The sequence below is a fragment of the Gadus macrocephalus genome, chromosome 18 (genome assembly GCF_031168955.1).
Source record: "Gadus macrocephalus chromosome 18, ASM3116895v1".
NCBI lineage: Eukaryota > Metazoa > Chordata > Actinopteri > Gadiformes > Gadidae > Gadus > Gadus macrocephalus.
The window spans coordinates 3,349,816-3,370,992 of record NC_082399.1 but is presented as its reverse complement, the minus strand read 5'-3'; the positions used below and the strand labels follow the sequence as shown (position 1 = coordinate 3,370,992).

At 46.2% G+C, this 21,177-nt stretch overlaps 2 protein-coding genes and 1 non-coding gene across 3 annotated transcripts in view; all 3 read right to left on the bottom strand.

Annotated features, from left to right (window-relative positions):
- Positions 1 to 2,333: 2,333 nt before the first annotated feature.
- LOC132446961 (charged multivesicular body protein 6-like) lies at positions 2,334 to 6,433 on the bottom strand. Its single transcript, XM_060037573.1, has 8 exons — positions 6,191 to 6,433; positions 5,944 to 6,053; positions 5,710 to 5,797; positions 5,532 to 5,618; positions 5,107 to 5,172; positions 4,678 to 4,758; positions 4,137 to 4,209; positions 2,334 to 3,894 (listed from the first exon to the last, which is right to left on the bottom strand). Exons 1-8 carry the CDS (start codon positions 6,251 to 6,253, stop codon positions 3,839 to 3,841), a joined length of 624 nt encoding a protein of 207 aa, XP_059893556.1. The 5' UTR covers positions 6,254 to 6,433; the 3' UTR covers positions 2,334 to 3,838.
- Positions 6,434 to 6,969: 536 nt separating this feature from the next.
- trnar-ucg (transfer RNA arginine (anticodon UCG)) lies at positions 6,970 to 7,042 on the bottom strand. Its single transcript has one exon. It is a non-coding gene; the product is annotated as a tRNA-Arg (tRNA).
- A 406-nt stretch (positions 7,043 to 7,448) lies between these two features.
- Positions 7,449 to 21,177, bottom strand: part of LOC132446897 (cerebellar degeneration-related protein 2-like) — a 16,265-nt gene continuing 2,536 nt past the window's right edge. The window contains exons 2-6 of the mRNA XM_060037474.1: positions 16,134 to 16,246; positions 15,423 to 15,571; positions 13,862 to 14,026; positions 12,226 to 12,433; positions 7,449 to 11,290 (exon numbers count right to left, since the gene is read on the bottom strand). Coding sequence (XP_059893457.1) covers positions 10,514 to 11,290; positions 12,226 to 12,433; positions 13,862 to 14,026; positions 15,423 to 15,571; positions 16,134 to 16,246 — 1,412 coding nt within the window. The 3' untranslated portion in view covers positions 7,449 to 10,513. The remainder of the gene's footprint in view (positions 11,291 to 12,225; positions 12,434 to 13,861; positions 14,027 to 15,422; positions 15,572 to 16,133; positions 16,247 to 21,177) is intronic.

The following is a 21,177-nucleotide window of genomic DNA, read 5'->3' as shown; positions in this document are numbered from 1 at the left end:
TATTGAGCTGAAGGCCTTGCGTAGGCCTGTTTTACAATTTGTTGTTTCAGTGGCGGCTCGCCTATAGAGGGCGCTGGGGCGCCGCCCTCCCGCTGACCGGCCATCTTTTCTTTTTTAAATATATTTATATATATTTTTTTAAATAATCTTCTCATTTTGAGAATTAATCTATTTTAATTGCATTCGAATAATGAATTTACTTTAGAATATATTTTGAATCCCCCATCATTAAATCCTCATTCACTTACATATTCAACGTTCATTTTGGTGAAGTAGATGTCTTCCGTGGGGCGCAGTTCGCTCAGCCCCACATGCCTGAATTATTAGCCAATGGTTCCCCCGTTGCTAGGCAGAATAGTACATAATTTCGCCAATCAGCGTCGTCGAATTGTATGGCTTTGGGGCGCTCAAGATATAGCCCCAAGCGCAGTGCACCGTCCACTGCGCGCAACCGCGCATTTGCCATTACCTCAGAGATCAGCAAGATGGCGACTTTCAGTACTGCTACCACTGTTTCCTTGTGAGTTCAGCTAGCCCCAAATTCAGTTAAGTCTTTGCTTATGAATCCCTTCGAAAGAAGAACATTTGCAGAAAAATTGCAAGTAAAAGAACAGAAGTGAACCTGACCCAACAAGCAAGAGAAAAGGATAGAGCCTACAAGAGAAGTTTTTCAAGAGTTTGGTTCAGGCTTGGCTAACTAGCTGTGGGTATGCCAATGCAATTTTTTGCTTTCCTTGTATACTTTTTAAAATAAGTGCGTGTGATAGTTCGTGGACACAGACAGGGTTGACAGACCTGAAACATCTGTCAGAACGGATAAAAAAAACACAAGCGAGCAAGAGTGCATATGAACAACTGTGTGAAGCTAGCCATGCTAGAGGTAAGCAACTTCTATTTATTCCACTAGCCCAGGGACGCAGGAAGTGGGGTGCTCCGGGTGCTGCAGCAACCCCCCTAGTGGACAACAGACGCAACTACAACACTTGAACTCAGGCAATGCCGCGTTTTTTTATTTTTCTTCTCCGTCATTCGATTACATACAGCACCCAGCGCCGCCGCTCTTATAACGTGCGCATCACGCTGCGCGTTATAGGAGCGTTTATTATCCCTCCCCGTCAACAATCGTTTGCACCCCCCCCCCCCCCCGTCAACAATCGTTTGCACCCCCCTCTCCCCCTCCCCCCCCCCCCGCTCAACAATTCAGTAGTCAGCACCCCCCCTTCATATGACTTCCTGCGTCCCTGCACTAGCCTATATGTATTTCCCTTGACACTGGTTGCAGACCCTCACAACCTCCCCCCCACCCCTTTCAAGTGTACTGTATATAGTTCTCTGCAAACCTATGGTGGGACCAGGCCTTCATTGTGCATATTGTATATAGTCCTCTGCAAACCTATTCAGTGTACATACTGTATATAGTTCTCTGCAAACATGGTGGCATCAGGCCTTCAGTGTGCATATTGTATGTAGTCCTCTGTAAACCTATTCAGTGTACATACTGTATATAGTTCTCTGCAAACATGGTGGCATCAGGCCTTCAGTGTGCATATTGTATGTAGTCCTCTGTAAACCTATTCAGTGTACATACTGTGTATAGTTCTCTGCAAACCTAATGGTTGCTTCAGGCCTTCAGTGTTCATATTGTATATAGTCCTTTGCAAACCTATTCAGTGTACATACTGTATATAGTCCTCTGCAAACCTATGGTGGCATCAGGCCTTCAGTGTGCATATTGTGTAGTCCTCTGCAAACCTATGTTGGTATCATGCCTTAAGTGTGTCTTCAACAACCACAAACAAAAGTTTGCACATTTACATGAATTTTGTGGAATTCATATTTCATTGTATTTGTCTAAATGCATACTAATGCAGACTGTAGATATATTTATGAGTGACGTTTACAAACACAATGGCTTGGCCGTAACACACTCACCCATTATCTCTATCTCTCTCTCTCTCTCACTCACACACAGAGGGAGAGAGAGAATGTTATCTTGTGTGTAATTCAAAGTTATTGTTGATGTATCTGCACTCTTAATGTTGCTGATTTCTACAAGGCAAAAAATTAACTTAAAACTTAGTTCCCTGGCCCCATTCGTCTTTGTAAGTAAATCTTCTTTTTTTGCCTTTACTATTTTGTCAGAATGCTCCAGAATGCTTCGTTTGTTTGTGAAAATCACAAAAAAATCTTGTAGGGGAGGATGCCCCCGGACCCCCCTACAGGGGTTAGGAATGCAAACGTTCAGCCCCCCCTCAAATAAATTCCACCAGCCGCCACTGGCAGGGGGACTAAGTATTGGAAAGCGACAGACAGATGTAACCAACAGAGACGTCTGTCTTTATACCATGTTGTTTTAATTTCTCTCCAGTCGGATATCTACATCAGAAATATCATGCATGATTCAGAAACACTTCATACAAATGGCTGGCCTGATCTATTCACCACATCCAAGCTGTTTTAAGATGTTTATCAAATATATACATATATATAATATATGATAAGGTTTAAGGGTCAACGTTGACGGTTAAGGTGTCAGGAAAAGTAGTTCGCCAACAAAGAAAGCGTTGCATATTAATTGTACATATACCCAAACTTTTATAGGCTTTCTAGCTTGCAGGATTTTTTAAGTTGAGCTGCACTGCCACCTAGTGGTGAATGATGGGCACTGCTTGAGTAATGCCCGTACCTTATGCAGTGGACAAGTCAAATAGAAGATCCGTTTATTGTTGATTATTCAAGAAATGGTACATTGTCACCTCACGGTGAGAGAAAACCAGTTTCATCAAACGGTTTATGTCCCTCCGACTGAAGCAACAATTTAAAAAAATGTCTGGCTGAAGACACACTTACGCTGTTGTGCAGACTTGGATATAAAAGGTATACACGCATTGTTAGTGACCATAAGACCCTGAAGGCTTTGCACAGTAAACAGCAGAATCTTTCACACATTACAAAGTTACCCTGTCTCCAGGCTGATGTGAGCACTCACAAGGTAGCGAGCTCTCAATGACAGTTAACGTGTACGAGTTGCGGATTGGATTAGTTAAGCCTATATGATAACAAGGATTACTGCTAGTGGTTAATACTTTTAAACAAGGGTAGAAGAGGTCTTCAAGGCTGGGACTGATAGTCCAGAAGCTCTCCTCACCCAGGGGCGATGCCAGGATTTGTTTTATTGAGGTGGCACAGGGGGGTTGGGCAGAATCATGGGGGGCCTGTTGGAAATCTGAATAATATCTATATATAGATAAGATATACAGTAGATATATAGAATGTTGTATTAGAAAAAAGTTATGTTACTTTATATATATATTTTTATATACATATATATATATATATATATTAAAACAACCCCTTTTTTCAATAGAACATTCTACTGTTTAGAATTCCGAACCTCATTGGATCAAATCATTAATTTATCGCAAATCAAGCAGCGATTGACAGCGGCCAATGGCTTTGGGCCTTGTAAGATTGACTTTTGATAGCACTCTAGCCCAATGGCGTTGGCGAGGCAATCTTATTTCTGTTTTAAAAAATAATATTTAAAACAAGAAGGCTTAGGCACAAATTGTTGAAAAACGTTCAGAGCTTTCATTCACTCTACGGGAGGTCTGAGGTTCTGTGCTGGATAGTGAACCAATCAGAGCGCTGGACTGAACTGCGGTGCGATGGGATTGGATAGACAGCAGCTCGGCTTATCTTGATCACAGACGCATGAGAGCAGCTTCGGCTATATGTAAAAAATAACAAAAAGGTTTTGTTTTGGAGTGTGTTTGCTCGTGTGTGTGTGTTTGAAGGTAGGACTGTTTGAACGGAGTCATCGCAGAGAAATCCACTCTCAGACGGCGAGCATCTCTCTGTCCTGATTCCTCTTGGGCCGTTCCCGCTCCCGTTCTGAAAAACAAGGGAAAACAGGAGCGTCAACACTGGGATAATAACTAGAGACCATTTATCACGATACTGATTCTGATTCCTGAAATTGATCGGCATATTGCCTAGCCGCCGATACCCGATACTGCATTTAAGGCAGTATCGGATGGAATTTCCGATACTTGTATCAGAACAACTCTAGTAACGACCCAACATTAATTAACAGAGTTCAGTTGGCTGTCGGGGCGTCGTCAGGTGAGGCCTACCTGGCTCCTCTTCGGACGGTTCCGGAAGCTCGGGCAGCTCCTCCGACGGAACCTCAGGAAGCAGAACGTCTCCCTGAGAGACGAGAGAACCATTGAGTGGAACCAAGAGGCTATGTCTTTGTCCCTGAGCGACAGGAGAACCATTGAGTGGAACCAAGAGGCTATGTCTTTGTCCCTGAGCGACGGGAGAACCATTGAGTGGAACCAAGAGGTTATTTGTGCAGTTTGATTGTAGAGTTTGTTCTCATCTTTACTTGTTAGTCTAACATTGTGTTAAAGTGTCTGTTAGAATAGGAAATTAAAATGTATTTCGCAATAGCAGAGCGGCAGGGCAATGAAGCAAACATGTGATTTGATAAACACGTACAGTTATCTGCAATAAACATATGGATTTGAATAGAGGGTGGAATAAAATCATTCCAAGAACATTTAAAGGATGCAGAGCTCATGGGCCAAACGGATTAACTCCCTGGTTTCTGTGTGTTTGTGTGGTTTCAGTGACGGTGCCGGTGTTGGGGAATAAACTCCGGGTCTCACTGACCTGGGTGATGGCCTCCAGCTCAGCCAGGACCGCGTCTTCATCCTCCTGAGTCAGAGCGCCCGCCAGCATCTCATCGATTTGCTAAAGATAAGAACAGGAAAAATAAGCATAATGAACGGTTATTGTTTGCTTTGCGAGAATGTTGATATTTTTTTTGTGTCAAGAAACTACAGATGCTCCTGCATTGCATTTATTTGGTTGGTTGGCGTTTTTTCAAAACTTCTTTCAAGGAAAGTCTAACAAATCAAACGTATGGAACTTAATGCACAAATACCTGAGAGGAGGCATTCAAGAGTTCATGAAGGTAATATCCATTCTCTAAACCTTTCATTGGTACTAACATATTACACACATTATTTTACTTCAGAAGCAGGACTGTGTGACGATGGCAAATTACATTTCATTGAATACTGAGAGCTGACATCTTACCTGTTGATACTCCACAGCCTCTTGAGTCTCGTCCATTATGCGCTCCACCTCCTCGATGGACATCACCTTGTTGGGGTGCAAACAAAACCAAATATCAACCAACAGTCCATTCTTGAGTTCTGTGACGTTACGCATCTTCCTAACCTGATTAACCACATTCATAGTTAAACACAGGAACAGAAGACTTTGAGGTAGGGTTGCTTTACGGTGGGCCTCAAGAGGAATACATAATAGTAATAATCCTGAACCACTGATGTAATGCAACCATTTAAATGAGAAAACAATGCATATCTTTCAAGTTGCAGCAAGTGATTCATTAACATTACATTTATTTAGCAGGTGCATTTATCAAAAGCGACTTACCCCCCAAAAAAGCAAGAATAAAGTGAATGAAACAATCTAAGCTATTCCGGTTGATTCTGTACCTCATGCATCTTCTTCAGACAGTCATTTCCAACTTTGAGCCCCTCGATGACTTTGATTTCAATCTGAGCAAACTCAAGGTCTTGAACCTGTTCAGACAAGGAGAAGAGAAGCGGTCATGTATAGAAGTCAAATTGTAATGCTGATGTCTGTCTTCCCTTCGTAAACATCGATACTGACCATTCTCTCCAGGTTGCTAATCTGGTTGTCTGTCTTTTCCAGAAGTTGGTCTTGATAGCGTTTCTTCTTCAGCAAGAGAAGCGCTTTGCTGCAGGGTAACAAATCGTGGTGACATCAGTATTCATTCAATAATTTCAATTCATTCATATTGAGATAATTTAAGTTGAGACTGAGACAACCAATACGCTGCTATGGTTGATCAAACAAAACAATCGTAAAAAGCATGAGCCTTACTCTTTTCTGCCATTTTTTAGAAGCTGTTTGGCCAGGAGTCTTTCCTTGTCCAGCTGGAGGTTGATTCTCTTCTGGTACATCCTCAGTTTATCCCTCTGCTGTTTCAGTTGCTGAAACCATCAACACAGAGGCAGCATTTAACCTATGCATAATATAGTTCCTAAATGCTTTCCTATGTCTGATTTAAGTCTATTGTAGATGGCCTTAACATGCATGCACTAGTACAAACACAGTGACGTGCCCTCACCAGCACCGCCTTGTCTTGCTCCGTCACCCGACTGCGTTTCTTTTTGCCGAAGATGTTCCCCATACTGACGCCGCATCCCCGCCGGTATCCACTGTTTTAAAACTCTAGTTTGATTCTCTAAAAGCCTCATGTGAGAAAGCCAGACCGGTCACTTTCGTTTAGCCTCCAAAGTTTGTGGAGTCATCTGTTGACAATAAAATCCGCACCCATATCAGGAAGTACAAAGTCCGCGGAGGGACAATTTAAAAATCGCAAAATGAACACGGTCTTTGACGATTTACGTGGACGCCGTGAGGTGATTGTTATCCAAACTGGTAGTATGCTGACATTTCTGTAAATGTTTTGTTCCCAATTGATAAACAATGCTTTACTCTATTTTCTTTGCGACGGCAGACATATTTGAAGAAAAAGTTAAAATAGCAGAGGATGGTTTCGATCCATCGACCTCTGGGTTATGGGCCCAGCACGCTTCCGCTGCGCCACTCTGCTCCTGTATGTTGCAACCCAAAATGACGATTATAAACTATATAAAACACTATTCATTATTCTATTGAACTGTAAGCACTAAAAGGTTTTATTTTCCCAAAGAGCCAAACCATGCTTTCGATGATTTATTATAATGTTAGACGTCAGCTCTGGTAAATTGTAACGAAAGCTGACTGTAGCCATATCTACATGGATCAGAAAACACTCGCGAACTCTGCATAACGAGCTATACTATATCCAGTTAGTATTTTTGATATTATGGAGGACAATCAATAATAGAGAAGAACAAAAGACGACCACGAAGGGACTCGAACCCTCAATCTTCTGATCCGAAGTCAGACGCCTTATCCATTAGGCCACGCGGTCATCGTGAGGCACTTCGTAATGACCTACATTAATAAACTTGATAAGACAAATATGTACGCGCTATTTAATCTTTATTTGCGAGATTTTTTTATGGATTTCCTTTCTTAGATAGTGATGATGAATTGCAAAGGGTTGGGAGATGTTTTCTGACGTAGACCTACATGCATAGTGGGCCTATTAAGATTTATTTGTATTGATTTAGTATGTGCAGGTTTGTATTATAATAACATGTTGGAATGACTGAATTCTGAATTTCATACAATACATAACTACATATTATTATGTATGTACTAGGTCTGCTTTCTAAAAACTATTTATTTTGTTCAATTTAGAAATATGCTTGTTAACTTTATTCATATAAAATTATATTATTCTGCATTCTTATTTAAGTACAACCACACAAAAACACTTTCAATCAACGCTTTATTAACAAGGTAATTATCCGGTATAGAAGAAACACCTGACTCACCTTAAATGCCAATATACCATATGTTAACCAATAGCATCCTACATCATTTTCCAACCAAGGGATCAAATGAATGCACATTTTTAATAACTGCTGCACACACATGTTAGTGACATTAACATAGAGGCACCAAGAACACACACAATCAAGGACACAATCATGAAACATTCACCAACGAATAAATAAGACAAAAGTATATTGGCTATGCTCATGATGCAAAAGATGACGCATCAAACATTTCAAGTGCAAAATATACAGTAAAGAACCCTTCAGGGATTAAGAAAATAACATCTGGTTTGGCATACATCTTTTCTGCAAGAGCCGGTTTAGCTGCTGCCCTGCCAAAGCTCTGACAGAACATAGAGCTATAGCTTGGGGTTCAGAAGCTCAACCCCTGTTTTCTAGGTGCAGTCGTAGCCTGGCGTTTGGGTGTGTGGTTAGTGTCTTGTGGCATCCCGCCCCGTAAACCTCGGCCCGGACCAGCCCGAGGGTTGGTCCTGGATGGCCGATACCACCGTCACCCACCAGCCGGCGACGGAGAGCACCGACCGAACCCCAATCAGCGAGATTGGGGGACACCTGGCCGAAAGCCGAGGAGCCATCTTAAAAGGAGCACAAGGACTGACGTTTGGGCAGACCAGGAACGGGAGCGAGGAAGGAGGAAGAGCACGGGTCCGCGGAGGGCCTAGAGACCGCGAGTATCATGTATTGTCCAAGTGTATGCAATAAATGCCGAATGAGGCTTTAACCCTCGCTGAAACTTGTGTTTCTTAACTGGAACCCGGCTCATTGGGGTAGCAGGTTACCACAGTCTGCAGTAGATTAAATGCTCCAGTCGGTGAATCCTCTGACGACCGGATTCAGTAAAAAAATCGCCATCCATTCTCGGTTGTATCTGTATAATTGTTTGTTGTAGGCCTAGGGTTTGAAGTGATATATCAAATATAAGATATACTGGAATAACTTGTACTTAAAACAAAGTTTGTGTATAGAGGTTAGGCAAGGGAATGAAGGCATTGTGTATCGTATTCTCTGAGGCTGAGGCAACACGCGGCCTTGCTTGCTAGGGTGCACTGAGCTTCTCATGAAAAATGCTTTTTGGGTCTGACTCAAATGGGCTCTTTTCACAAACTGCGTGCGTGGAGCTGCAGTTGTTTTTTTTTTAAGGGGATTGACCATTCGAATGAATCACTGCACTTCATACACAGAGGGGCTCGGGATTGTTGGTTGTCCACCAACAACCATATCACGGTCGAGGAGTCCAGGAAACCGAAGTCCAAAGCGCTGTTTTCTGAAGCGGGGAGCGTCTCAAACAACGCAGGGACAACGACCTGCAGAGCGATTGTGTTCTGCTCATTCTGCTCGAATGAGGCGGCAGCAAGTGTGTGACGCAACATGATTCAGCATCCAAACACACGAGGATAGCCCCCCCGGGACAGAGGCCAAACGTTAGTACCAAACCACTGAAGAGACTGAATAGAATGTGGACTTAATGCATCTCCGGCCAGGCCAGCGCTGTGTGAATGGTCAGGGCTGTTGGGATCGGAGCCAAATGTGAATGTAGTATTAGGGGATGGGATGTGAACATGTAGTCAATGTGAGAGTTTGTGTGAGCTGCGGAGTTGGTCCTAAAAGCGCTGTCCCTGATGGTAGTTTGAGTGTTTGCACCTTAACAAAACCATGTGTAGGAGAAAGCATTTTTCTTCTAAACCACTTAATTTTTCTTCTGAGTTTGATTTCTCCTAACCTCCAATCTCTTATGAATAGCAATAGTTCACCTATGCAAAAGATGACAAGAATATCGTCTTGGACTTTCCCCTTTTAAGCCATCCCTTCTATAACATACAGCGCTGCAATGGAGTTACTATGGCAAAATCACAGTGAACAGATGCATCTAGTTTGAAAACATGGGGAAAATATGTCATGGTAAGGTTTTCGGAATTTGCTCCTGATCTCCAATGACAACCGGATGCTAAACAGAAAGAGTGTTAGTATGTTAATTCTCTAGAGAAAAGGGCGGAGGAGGTTAACCCTGGAGTATAAAGTACAGTACTAAGGTCACACACACGTAGAGCAGTACAGGGTAGTAGCGAGGTGCTCCAGGCAAAAGGCTTTTCGCCGTTATAGGAAGATATTAGATTGTAGATAGAAGCAGATCGCCAGTTGAAGACTGTTTACGTCTCAAGTTAGGAGTTGAGACGGCACTGAGCTTCAATTTGGGTTTAAGGTGTAGACTAATGCACAGAAGCTGCTACGGATCATAGAACGAGCTCGACATGTAATGTGTGCGTGTATTAATATGGATAAGAAAGGAATCATGGCTTCTTTTGGAGGCCTGCAGTTGGTGTTTCATTAAAGGAAAAGCAGGAGTCGTAGTTGATGTGTTTGTTTAAAGATTGACAGATGCTGCCGCAATGCAGAACTGTCAAAACGACAACAAATCTTAGATTTTATTAACTAAACCAGAGTCTGACGCTGACATCTGTTAGGCTCAATGCTTGCCTTTTTTAGTTCACGTTTAAACTAAAGAATATCGGAGAATGACAGGTTTATGTTTAACGTAAGATGTTGGTGGAAGCAAAGCAAACTGCAGTTGCAGCTGTTAAATATTTGCTTTGTAGCTGACGCTTAATTATAATATCTGAACAGTTTAACATAATAAATGAATGTGAGATGGTAGGGCCTCCGAGGGCAGCTGGCCTGAGTTGTCAGTAGACCGTCTGCCTGGCTTCCCCTTCATCAGCATCATCCTCCTCATCGTCATGAACATCATTTAGAATGAGATCAAAAAACAAAACACTGATCAGTGAGACTCGATGTGCATCGCCTTACGTTGGATCTTAAGTTGGCCTTGCGTTGGTTTCAAATGATCTGATTTCGCGCCGCACTAAAATCAAACGTGCATCACGTCGGAGAGCGATAAAGTGAACCTTGCATTTTTACAATCTCGAACCCTGAGCACTGAAGGGCACAATCGTGACACCGGCCTGCGCCCGCCCCAACGCTCACTGTTTACTAGACTTGCCGGATTTGCCGGGCTTGCTGGCTTTGGCGGCTTTGGTGGCTTTGATGTCGGTCTTGGTCTTCTGGATGCGGGAGAAGATCTCCTTGAAGAGGGCCTTGTACTCCGGAGTGTTCTGACCCAGGCGCTTGTCCACCGCGTCCACCTGCTTGCTGATGCTCTCGATGGCCTCGGGGGTGGAGGGCGAGCCGCCGGGCTCCGTCGACGGGGGCGCCAGCGGCGGCGTGGGCCCCATGGCGCAGTCTTTCATGGACGGGTCCCGGGACACGGGCCGGGAGGTCTGGACGCCGGCGTGGCAGAGGCTCTCCTCGTGGCGCCGGCACTTGCCCAGCAGCTCCTCGTACTTCTCCAGCAGGGCGTGGTACTGCTCGTCCACCTCCCTCAGGATGGACATGCCCCTCTTCCTCACGCTGTTGGCGTGGATGGCGTAGCTGCCGCGGCGGCGCCCGGAGGCGTCGCGCGCCACGATGGCGTTGAGCGCCGTGTCGCTGCAGCTCTTCCGCACGGGGCTGGACGCCGGCAGGGCCTCCCCACCGACGCCGTCGGAGCCCTCCGCCACCTCCCGGACCCCGCCCCCGGCCTCGCCCCCCTCCCCCTCCAGGAAGGTGTCCGTCTCGGGGGTCCGGTTGAGGAGCGTCTGCGTCAGCCCCACGCCGTCCTCCTCGCCGCTCAGCAGGAGGGTGCGCGCCCGCCGGACCTGCTGCAGCTCCATCAGCTCCCCCTCCAGCTCCCGGACCCGCGACTGGCAGTTCTCGGCGTCCTGTCGGGGCAGAAGAAGGCCGTCCGTTTAGGGGATGTGTTCGTCGAGTAATGCGGCTCTTTTTGTTTTTCTCTCCCTCTTTTTTAAATTTAATTTGTAATTTTTTTTAAAATTTAAATCACACGGTGTCTTCTATATATGTATACTATATTGCAATGCTTCGGTGGTCCCTTGTCACCTTTTTATTTCACTGTGTACTTGGATGCACGTGAAAAATAAAACTCTTGAATCTTGGACCTCCTAGAGGTGACATATTATACCACCAGGCGTGAGTGTGATTGGCCGAAGCAATCTGCCTCTTCTGACATCGTAAGTGGGCGTGTCCATCAAGCGGCTTGTAAAGGCTTGTAACGGCTAATCACACTTTAACACCTTTAAGGAATGCACTTGTGCCCGTGCTCAACTTGTTTTACCTCAGCTAACACCTTGTGCCGTTCTAGGGCACAACACAAATGCAAATACATTATTCTTTATGTAATGAATAGTATCTACCAATGGTGTGGATTCATTAGGATGTTTTGAATGACTTTTAAAAAAAGGTGTGGTGGTTTGGTACCAAGTCCTTTTACAGTAAGTCAGCAGGTTCTACAATGCAGCCCTATCAGCCATTAAGACCTTTTGCAGGCAGCAGCATGTTGTTAAAGGTCCCATGACATGCCACCAGGTGTGAGTGTGATTAGCCGTTACAAGCCGTTTTGGAAATCTGTCCCTTATGACATCACGGGTGGGCGTGTCCACCTAGATGTGTGACGGATAGATGAGCAACGTTTGCTACAGTCCACCGGGCAGGCCGGTAGACTGATCCATCCGGCGCGCATCTAGGTGGACACGCCCACCTGTGATGTCATAAGGGGCAGATTTCCAAAAAAGCGGCTCGTAACGGCCAATCACACTCACACCAGGCGGCATGTCACGGGACCTTTAAGGGGGCTCACCTGCATGCGGTTCTCCAGGCGAGAGAACTCGCTGAGCAGCAGGTGGCACTCTTTCTCCGCCCCCTCCCGCCGGCCCCGCTCCGCCCGCACGGCCGAGCGCAGCGCCGACACCGCCCCCCGCAGGGTGGTGTTCTCCTCCTCCAGAGGCTGCTTCTGGGCGTCCAGGGTGAAGCTCTCCGCCCGGCCCACCACGAAGCCGTCCTCGTACCTGGAGACACGACGCACGGTGGAGAGAGGTGAGGGATACAACACAGGCACAGAGAGGTGGGGGGTACAACACAGGCACAGAGAGGTGAGGGGTACAACACAGGCACAGAGAGGTGGGGGGTACAACACACAGGCACAGAGAGGTGGGGGGTACAACACAGGCACAGAGAGGTGAGGGATACAACACAGGCACAGAGAGGTGAGGGGTACAACACAGGCACAGAGAGGTGGGGGGTACAACACAGGCACAGAGAGGTGGGGGGTACAACACAGGCACAGAGAGGTGAGGGATACAACACAGGCACAGAGAGGTGAGGGATACAACACACGCACAGAGAGGTGAGGGATACAACACAGGCACAGAGAGGTGAGGGATACAACACACGCACAGAGAGGTGAGGGATACAACACACTCATAGAGCTGTGAGAGATAGAACGCACTCATAGAGCTGTGAGAGATAGAACACATCTGTTGTATCTCTCCCAATCTGTAAAACTGATGTTGCTGAAGCCACAGATTTCTGGATATAGCAGTTGGATATAATATAGATTTCAAAATATAAATATAGGTATACTGTTTCATAAATGTGTCATGGTCTGTGTCGTGTTTTGGTGTGTCTCCCTGTGTTTCCCTCCTGTGTTGATTACTGCTCCCTCCCCTAATGTGTCTCAGCTGTTCCTCGTTCCGTGTCTTGTGTTTGGTATTTAAGCCCTTGTCTTTCCTTTGTTCCTTGTGCTGTCATTGTGGTTTGTTGGTTCTGCGTGTTCTCTGTGATTACCTGTGTTCCCTTGCTCCTTGCTCCTTGCCTTAGCCTTTTGGCGGAAGGAAAGTGCCCCTACTCGTCTGCATCTGGGTCCTACCTACCTGCCTGCCTGCACCCACAACCCTAACAAAATGTATGATAAAGGCCTGGATTTTGGTGGTGGAGATTAGTGTCATGTTGTCTATTAACGTTGGTCTTTGTCTGTCTTTTATCTCTGAAAGGGAGTTCTCCTTAGCCTTAACTGATTTGAACTTCGGCTTAGCACTGGCGTACTTTTCACAAACATTTCCCACTACCCTAACAGCAGCCTCAGTGTGTCAGTAAGATGATTTAACACAATTAAACGGTGTGTGTGTGTGTGTGTGTGTGTGTGCACGTGTATGTGTATCTGTCTGTCTGTCTGTCTGTCTGTCTATGTGTGTGTGTGTGTGTGTGTGTGTGCCATCCGTGTGTTTGCACATGCACAACAGACCTGGGTGCCGTGCATGTGTGTGGGCACGTGTCTATGTGAGTGCGTGCGTGTGCGTGTCTGTGCGTGTGTTTGTGTTTGGGTGTGTGTGTGTTTGTGTCTGTGCGTGTGTCTGTGCGTGTGTCTGTGCGTGTGTCTGTGCGTCTGTCTGTGCGTGTGTCTGTGCGTGTGTCTGTGCGTGTGCGTGCGCGCGTACCTGGGCGCCGTGCACAGCTCCCTCAGGCAGGGGAAGGAGTGGATGGTCTTGCGGCGTTCCCGCTTCTCCCGCTTCACCCGGAGCTGCTCCATGGAGCGCAGCTGCTCCACCTGGCTGGAGAGGGACTCCACCTGGGTCTGGAGGGTGTCGATGGTGCCCGTCAGCCTGCAGGGGGACGGGGGGGACACAAGCCGAGCACGGTGAACACTGCACCTCGAGCTCATTCGTGTTGTAGTTGCATTGTGTTGCTGAAGCCACGTCATTTTTACACATTTTTGCAATAATCAATCATTTAATAACATGTCATAATACAATCATTTTCTAATAATCTTTGTAATAATCAATCATTTAATAACATGTCATAATACAATCATTTTCTAATAATCTTTGTAATAATCAATCATTTTATAACATGTCATAATACAATCATTTTCTAATAATCTTTGTAATAATCAATCATTTTATAACATGTCATAATACAATCATTTTCTAATCATTTTTGTGATCATTTTCGTAACGGCTCTGAAAGAATCTTTTGAATATTTTAAGATCCCGAATAATCTTTTAGTATCTGCGTTGCATAGTGATACTGAAGCAACATCATTTTTATAGTTTTTTGTAATAAAGCATTTGTTTGATATTCATGCCCTCAAATCAATGGCTATGTCCTCCCTATACCTTCTGTAAAGCCATCGCTTAGAGAGCAAGAATATAAGAACAAATGCTTTATTTCAAAATCTGTAAAACTGATGTTGCTAAAGCCAATTTATTTGCACAGATTTCTGCAATGAAGTGTTCGTTTTATATTCATCCTCTCAAAACGATGGCTATACAGGAGGTATGGGCAGCACCCAACTCCAAGCTGCTGAAGCCCCCTGGATGAACAAAACACCCCTGGATGGGTGGTAATGACTACTGCCAAGACCATATTTAGGATTAAAGTCGAAGGAATGCTTTGAATGACATTCCCATGTGTTCATTAGAGACGGTTAAGTACAGGTAATGATAACGTTTGGTGTGTCGTTTTGGTGGCATAACACAACATCGTGAACATCCTTAAATAGCTAGTTAGCAGCTACAATTTTTCCCACAGGCGCCATTGATCCACGGTGGAGTCTACCTCTCTCTACCTCTCTCACCCTCTCTTCTCCCTCTCATCTCTGTCTTTCGCATTGTTTTCATCTGTCTGTTATCCGTGATATGCACTGATGGATATACTAGTAACTAAGGGATCTTCTCATCTACGTGTTACTGTCCCATCCATTTACGTTGAAATCTGTCTTATATTTATGCATTTTATTCCCCTTAATATATTAATATATATAGAGAGAGAGGGAGAGAGAGGGAGAGACAGAGCGAGAGACAGAGAAAGAGAGAGCGAGAGAAAGAAAGAGAGCGAGAGAGAGAGACACAGAGAGAGACACAGAGAGAGAAAGAGAGAGAGAGAGATTACCTTAGCAAAGCGATAATAGAGTGAACGGAGGAGGAGAGGAGAAGGAAGTGAAAAGCACGTCAAAAGTGAGACCGTGATAAGAGACGGGATAAGAGACGGCCGACGCACCTCTCGATCTTCTGCTGGGAGGACTTGCTGTCGGTCACCAGCCGGACGTTGGTGAGCTCCAACTCGCGGGCCGTCCCGTCCAGCTGCTCGTAGACCTTAGCGTGCTGCTCGTTCATGTCCCGGAGCACCTCCAGCTGCTTGGACAGGTACTGGGGACACACACGGTGGGACGCAGAGAAGGAGACCGGAATAGATTGAGAAGTGATGCACCGTGCACACACATAAGACTGAAGCCTCATCGAAGCTCCCTGGTTTTTAGTATAACCCCCTGTTACTTAGGCATTCTCTGCTTGGTCATTAGAGTAACCTCTGTTCCTAAGGCCTTCTCTGCTTGGTCATTAGGCAAGGCAACTTTATTTAAATAGCACTTTTCAGACACGAGGCAGACTCAAAGTAACCTTAGAGTAACCTCTGTTCCTTAGGCCTTCTATGGCCATTGGAGTAACATCTGTTCCTCAGTCATTCTCTGCTTGGATATAACATGCTTGGATATAACCTCTATTCCTCAGTTAATTTCTGCTTGGATATAACAGTAACCTCTGTTCCTCAGTTCTTCTCTGCTTGGATATAACAGTAACCGCTGTTCCTTAGGCCTTCTCTGGTCACATTCTACATTTGCGTTTCATGTTTTGCCAACCGGAGAACATAATTCCTGTCTTCCTGTGCTTCCCGTCAGCGAGCCAATCAGAGGACAGGGGCGGTGGTCCGTACCTCTATCTCCTGCACCTGCTCCTCATTGGTGATGTAGATCTGCTGCAGGGAGTCCTCCAACTCCTTGTTCCTCTCCAGCAGGGTCTTCCCCAGCTCCGCCGCAAGGTGGAGGTCTACAGGGGGAGAGAGAGGGGGAGAGAGAGAGGGAGGGAGGGGGGGAGAGGGAGCGAGAGAGAAGGAGACGTAGAGGGGAGGGAGCGAGGGAGGGAGACGGAGAAGGAGAGGGGGAGGTGGAGATGGAGGGGGGGGAGAGGGGGAGGGAGCGAGGGGGAGGGAGAGAGGGAGGGAGGGGGAGATAGAGGTGGAGAGGGGGCAGAAGGGGGTGAGGGAGGGAAAAGGGGGAGAGTGAGGATGCGAGGAAGGTGGAGAGGAGGGAGAAGGGGGAGAGAGAGAAGGGGGGGAGAGGGAGGGGGGAGCGAGAAAGAGAGAGGAGTCGGGGAGAGGGAGGGAGAAGGGGGAGAGGGAGGGAGGGAGGGAGTGAGTGAGGGAGAGAGAGAGAGAGTGGGAAGGGGAGGGAGCGAGGGAGGGAGAGGAAGAGTGAATCAGTGAAAATATAATACAGCACGCAGCATTGTGTGTTCGGTCCAGTTGAATCTTCCAGGGATTTGAATGTTGTGAACTAGACTGTGGGCCTGAGTGGCGTTTATTTACAACACGATTTGGACTTCTCCAACGTAAACTGAAGGGGCAGAGAGTCTATGGTTCACTGATGTGTGCACGACAACGGTCGTACAAGAAACGGGAGATCTATATGTAGACAATGCTGAAAGGTAGATATGGAAATAGGGAAAGGAATGAAGAGAGAGATGTTTGAAGGTCTTTAAGGAAATATGGAAACACAAGATTGCGCGCATGAAAATGAGTCTGTCTGATAGGCTACTATAGGAATCAAACGTGTGTGGTGTGTCTGAAGTATTCAGACTCTCCTACATCAGAGTACAGGAAGGTCGAAGCCTAACGATCTGAAAGAGGAGTTCAGTAGCAGCTACCTAGGTCAGGAGGATGTGCACCGACTGCGTTCACTCACTGTCATGCAGTGCTGCCTCTATTTCCGAACAAGTTATTAAGGGGCCGGAAATAACCCATCAAGCAGCCTCTTTGTTTCCTCTTGGCTTCAGAGTGCACTTAACCAATTATGTGGAGAGGAGAGAAGAAGATAGGAGAGGAGAGGAGGAGAGGAGAAGAGAGAAGAGAAGAGGAGAGGAGAGAGGCAGAGAGGAGACGAGACGAGATGAAAGGAGGGGAGAGAAAAGGAGAGAAGAGGAGAGGAGAGATAAGGAGAGAAGAGATTGGACAGTTCCCTTCCCATGTCAGCTGACTTTTTTGCCTTTAGGCACCCAGCTCCTTCTCCTCTCTCTCTCTCTCTCTCTCACGCCTTCGACCTCTCACTCCTTCCCTCTCTCTCTCTCTCTCTCTCTCACGCCTTCGACCTCTCACTCCTTCCCTCTCTCTCTCTCTCTCACGCCTTCGACCTCTCACTCCTTCCCTCTCTCTCTCTCTCTCTCTCTCTCTCTCTCCATCTCTCTCTCTCTCTCTCCATCTCTCTCTCTGACACCAAAGCAAGGACACAAGATATGTGCCAAGAACATTTGAAAGAGGTGGCAGAGTGTGGCTCTGAAATGTAGCGCTGCACTGTTGGAAAGGGAGCAGGGAGCAGGGAGAAGGGGAAGGGGGATGTAGAGATTATGTAATAACAAGAGTGTGGGTTTAGATGCATCAAGAAACTACACAGATCTAAATCTTCAGGAGGCCTACATCTACATACAGAGCAGCACATGGTAGGCATAACGTGTCGTGTAAAATCAATTTTAAATAAGGATGGGAAGGACTCGAAAAGTATTGTGCCTACTTAAGTGTCTGCATTTGGTTGATTAGCTGCAGCTTTCGTCACAACATTATAATATGAAAACAACCGTGCCATTTATTTATGGCACGGTTCATGAGTCATCATAATTAAAGACAACATCTTTGCATTCTGACTCAGCAGTGTTCTCTAGCACAGTGGAGCGTCCAAGTCTGCCAGATCCATTACAGGGTCAATGAGAGGGGAAAAACACAATGCAGGAGTGAATGGGAGCGAGGTTCCCTGACCGATACTAATCCCACACCGTTTCTACCGTCCCACCTCTGACCTCTACAACCTCTACAACCTCTGTCAGATCAATGCGGTCCCGGGACATCAGATAAAAAACCTATAACACAAAATAACCGATTCGTCTTCACTACATTTCCATGCAGTCCAGTCTTCTAGACGAGCCTCTTCAATGTTGTTTCTCTTTCTTCTGACAAATATACTTATCGAAAGTTGCTTTGGATAAAAGCGTCTGCTAAAGGCCCTAAATGTAAATATAAAGGTAAATGTAAACGAGTAGGGATTCTTGTTAAAAAATATTGGACAACAGCTTTCTTCTAATCGTTGTGGGAATCAGCCTCTTTGAGTGAGGAGGGCCTTTTCGAGCTAATCAAGCTAATGAGTGGCGAGCTCAGCCTCCACACCGAGGGCTGGTTCCCATGCCCACCGCTGTGCCCTACTGCTCAATGAACCGCTAGGAGGTCCTGGCGTCAGCCGTTCAGGTGCACGACTGAATGGAGGCCTGCTCACAGCTCTGATGGGCTGCCAAGGGTCCCCATGGTAGCCGCAAGGACTTGGAATAAACTTAAAAGACATAGTGTCGAACGAAGTGAGACAAAGCAACACACCGCCACCAATTCTACACGCCCACATGAAAAAAAAAAGTGTTGATGTATTTGCACACACTTACGTACATTAAGGTTTGGTTTTAGACCGACACTATCATGTGGTTCTCCTATCTGCCTCTCTCTCTCTCTCTGGGGTCACTTTATCTTTGCGCTGCAGGCCTTTAGAGAATGCTGCTCCTAGCATCCTCTATAGACCGTATATCTACTGCCAGAGGATACTGCCTCCTACACAACAACATGAACTCTACGACCGAGGATGAACTGCAAGACCCTCTACTTCTAAACTCACTTAATGTGGCCTCTTCAGCTATTCAGCTACAGGCTTTTTCCTAGGATAGAACATTTGCACCAGATGGGCCAGCTAGGATGTCATGAACAAGACTTGGAGAATGACTTTCTCATCCCTTGCCAGTGAAGCGTCCGGTTGAATTTATCAGCTGGATGGAAATTATTCCTTCTCATAAATGATCGCTCCATTCAGAGTGTAATATTGGCAGAGGAACCGCCTGGCACTACCTTGTGATTCAAACCAATATATTCCATCTTATCTTCTTCAATGCTGAGATTCAATCAAACTGCAGAGCCGTTGGCTTCCTTCTCTCTGGACATAGAGAAGCCCAGTGTGTCCGGAGAAGCGGTGGGTGACATCACCGGCATCTCAAATGCATGGGCTGATGCATGACGACGGCACCAGATGAATTCGCAGCTTGTACTTAGCAGAGACGCAAACAACCGGGGTAACAACTAGCGCTAGCACTTGGAAGGCATTTGTTCGCAATGCCTCACAGGGACATTTCACATCTCGCTGAAACCCCCTTCTCTCTCTCTCTCTCTCTCTCTCTCTCTCTCTCTCTCTCTCTCTCTCTCTCTCTCTCTCTCTCTGTCTCTGTCTCTGTCTCTGTCTCTCTCTGTCTCTCTGTTTGTGTTTGTGGGCTGCTGAAACGCTTGCTCCTCCAACAGAGGTGGGAGGACTCACAGCGCATCTCTCCCTTGTGGATCATTGGAATCTGGAGGAAAACAGACCTCTTTTCTCCTCCCTTTGGCTCACACACCTTACAGGCAAAGCCCAAAGACGACGGCCCGAATCAAAGATGGAATGATACACAAAGCTGGAGCAGACAACCCTGACTTGTCAGGGTTGTCGTGAATAAGGTCCAGGATTGTGGATCATCCCATCTTTGATTCAGGTCCAGAAAATAATGTCCAGAATTATGTCTAAAAAACTGCATTAATTTGTGAATGGTTGCATTGGAGATGTGATAGCAGTCCCCCTGGCCACCCGGGGACCCCCCTACTGGGACGGGGACCCCCACTGGGAGGGGACGGTCCCAGCACCGTCTGGGCCCTGTGTCCCAGCTGCACCACTGGGTAACTGGGTCGGAGCCAGCACAGGCCCCGTCCCACAGACAATGAGACCACACAAAGAAACCTCCTATCAACACACGTTAAACCCTTGAGGGGCTTGGTTTTCAAGACAGCCAAGATTAGAGTTGATTTGCTTAAACACACACATTTCCCTGAACGCACGCACACGCACACACACAGAAACACACACAGAAACACACACATGCATTTTCCTTCTGTTGGTGTCGACTGAGTGTGCTGAATCTCTTAGTGGAGAGCTGCGGTAGACGGTTGTCTCTGGTGGTGATATATGTTGTGCATGATGTGCCGATTACTGGTGGTGCGAACGTCCGATAGTGCAGTGTTGTGGAACGAGACAAAAAGCTTAGCGAGCTGACGAAACAATCATGATGTAATCCATTCTTTCTCGGAATGAGATGCAGACATTTGAAATATGATATTATTGACGGGCTGCCACCATTCCTCACAACGGATTGGAAATCTTCTTTGTTCCTTCCCTTTGTTCCGACGTCGCTCCTCCAGACAACTTTAAGTGCCGGTTGGGGAGCAGAAATGTGTTACCTGTACGTATCACAAGGCCAGCGGTGTCTCATCTGCAGGCTTGCGGCGTGTGGCAGCATGTTTCGACCATGAAGGATAACAATGGCTGCAGTCTTTCATTTTTTGACAATCCCCACACCATCGACCGATCCGTGTGCAGTAAACCGTCAAACGATAAGCGACAACAAAACCAGGACGACAAACGATAACGCGGACAGCAAATATGTCCTGTGACCTGTAGTGAATTTGAACGAGAACACTTTAGGTGATTTTATGATACGCCAATGCCATAAAAAAGCTCTACTATATGAGAGCTCAGACACATCCTGTTCCGTTAAGTTTACCCTCCACACACACTCATGAACAGACGTCTTTTCACATGCAAATCAATTATCTCTCTCTCTCTCTCTCTCTCTCTCTCTCTCTCTCTCTCTCTCTC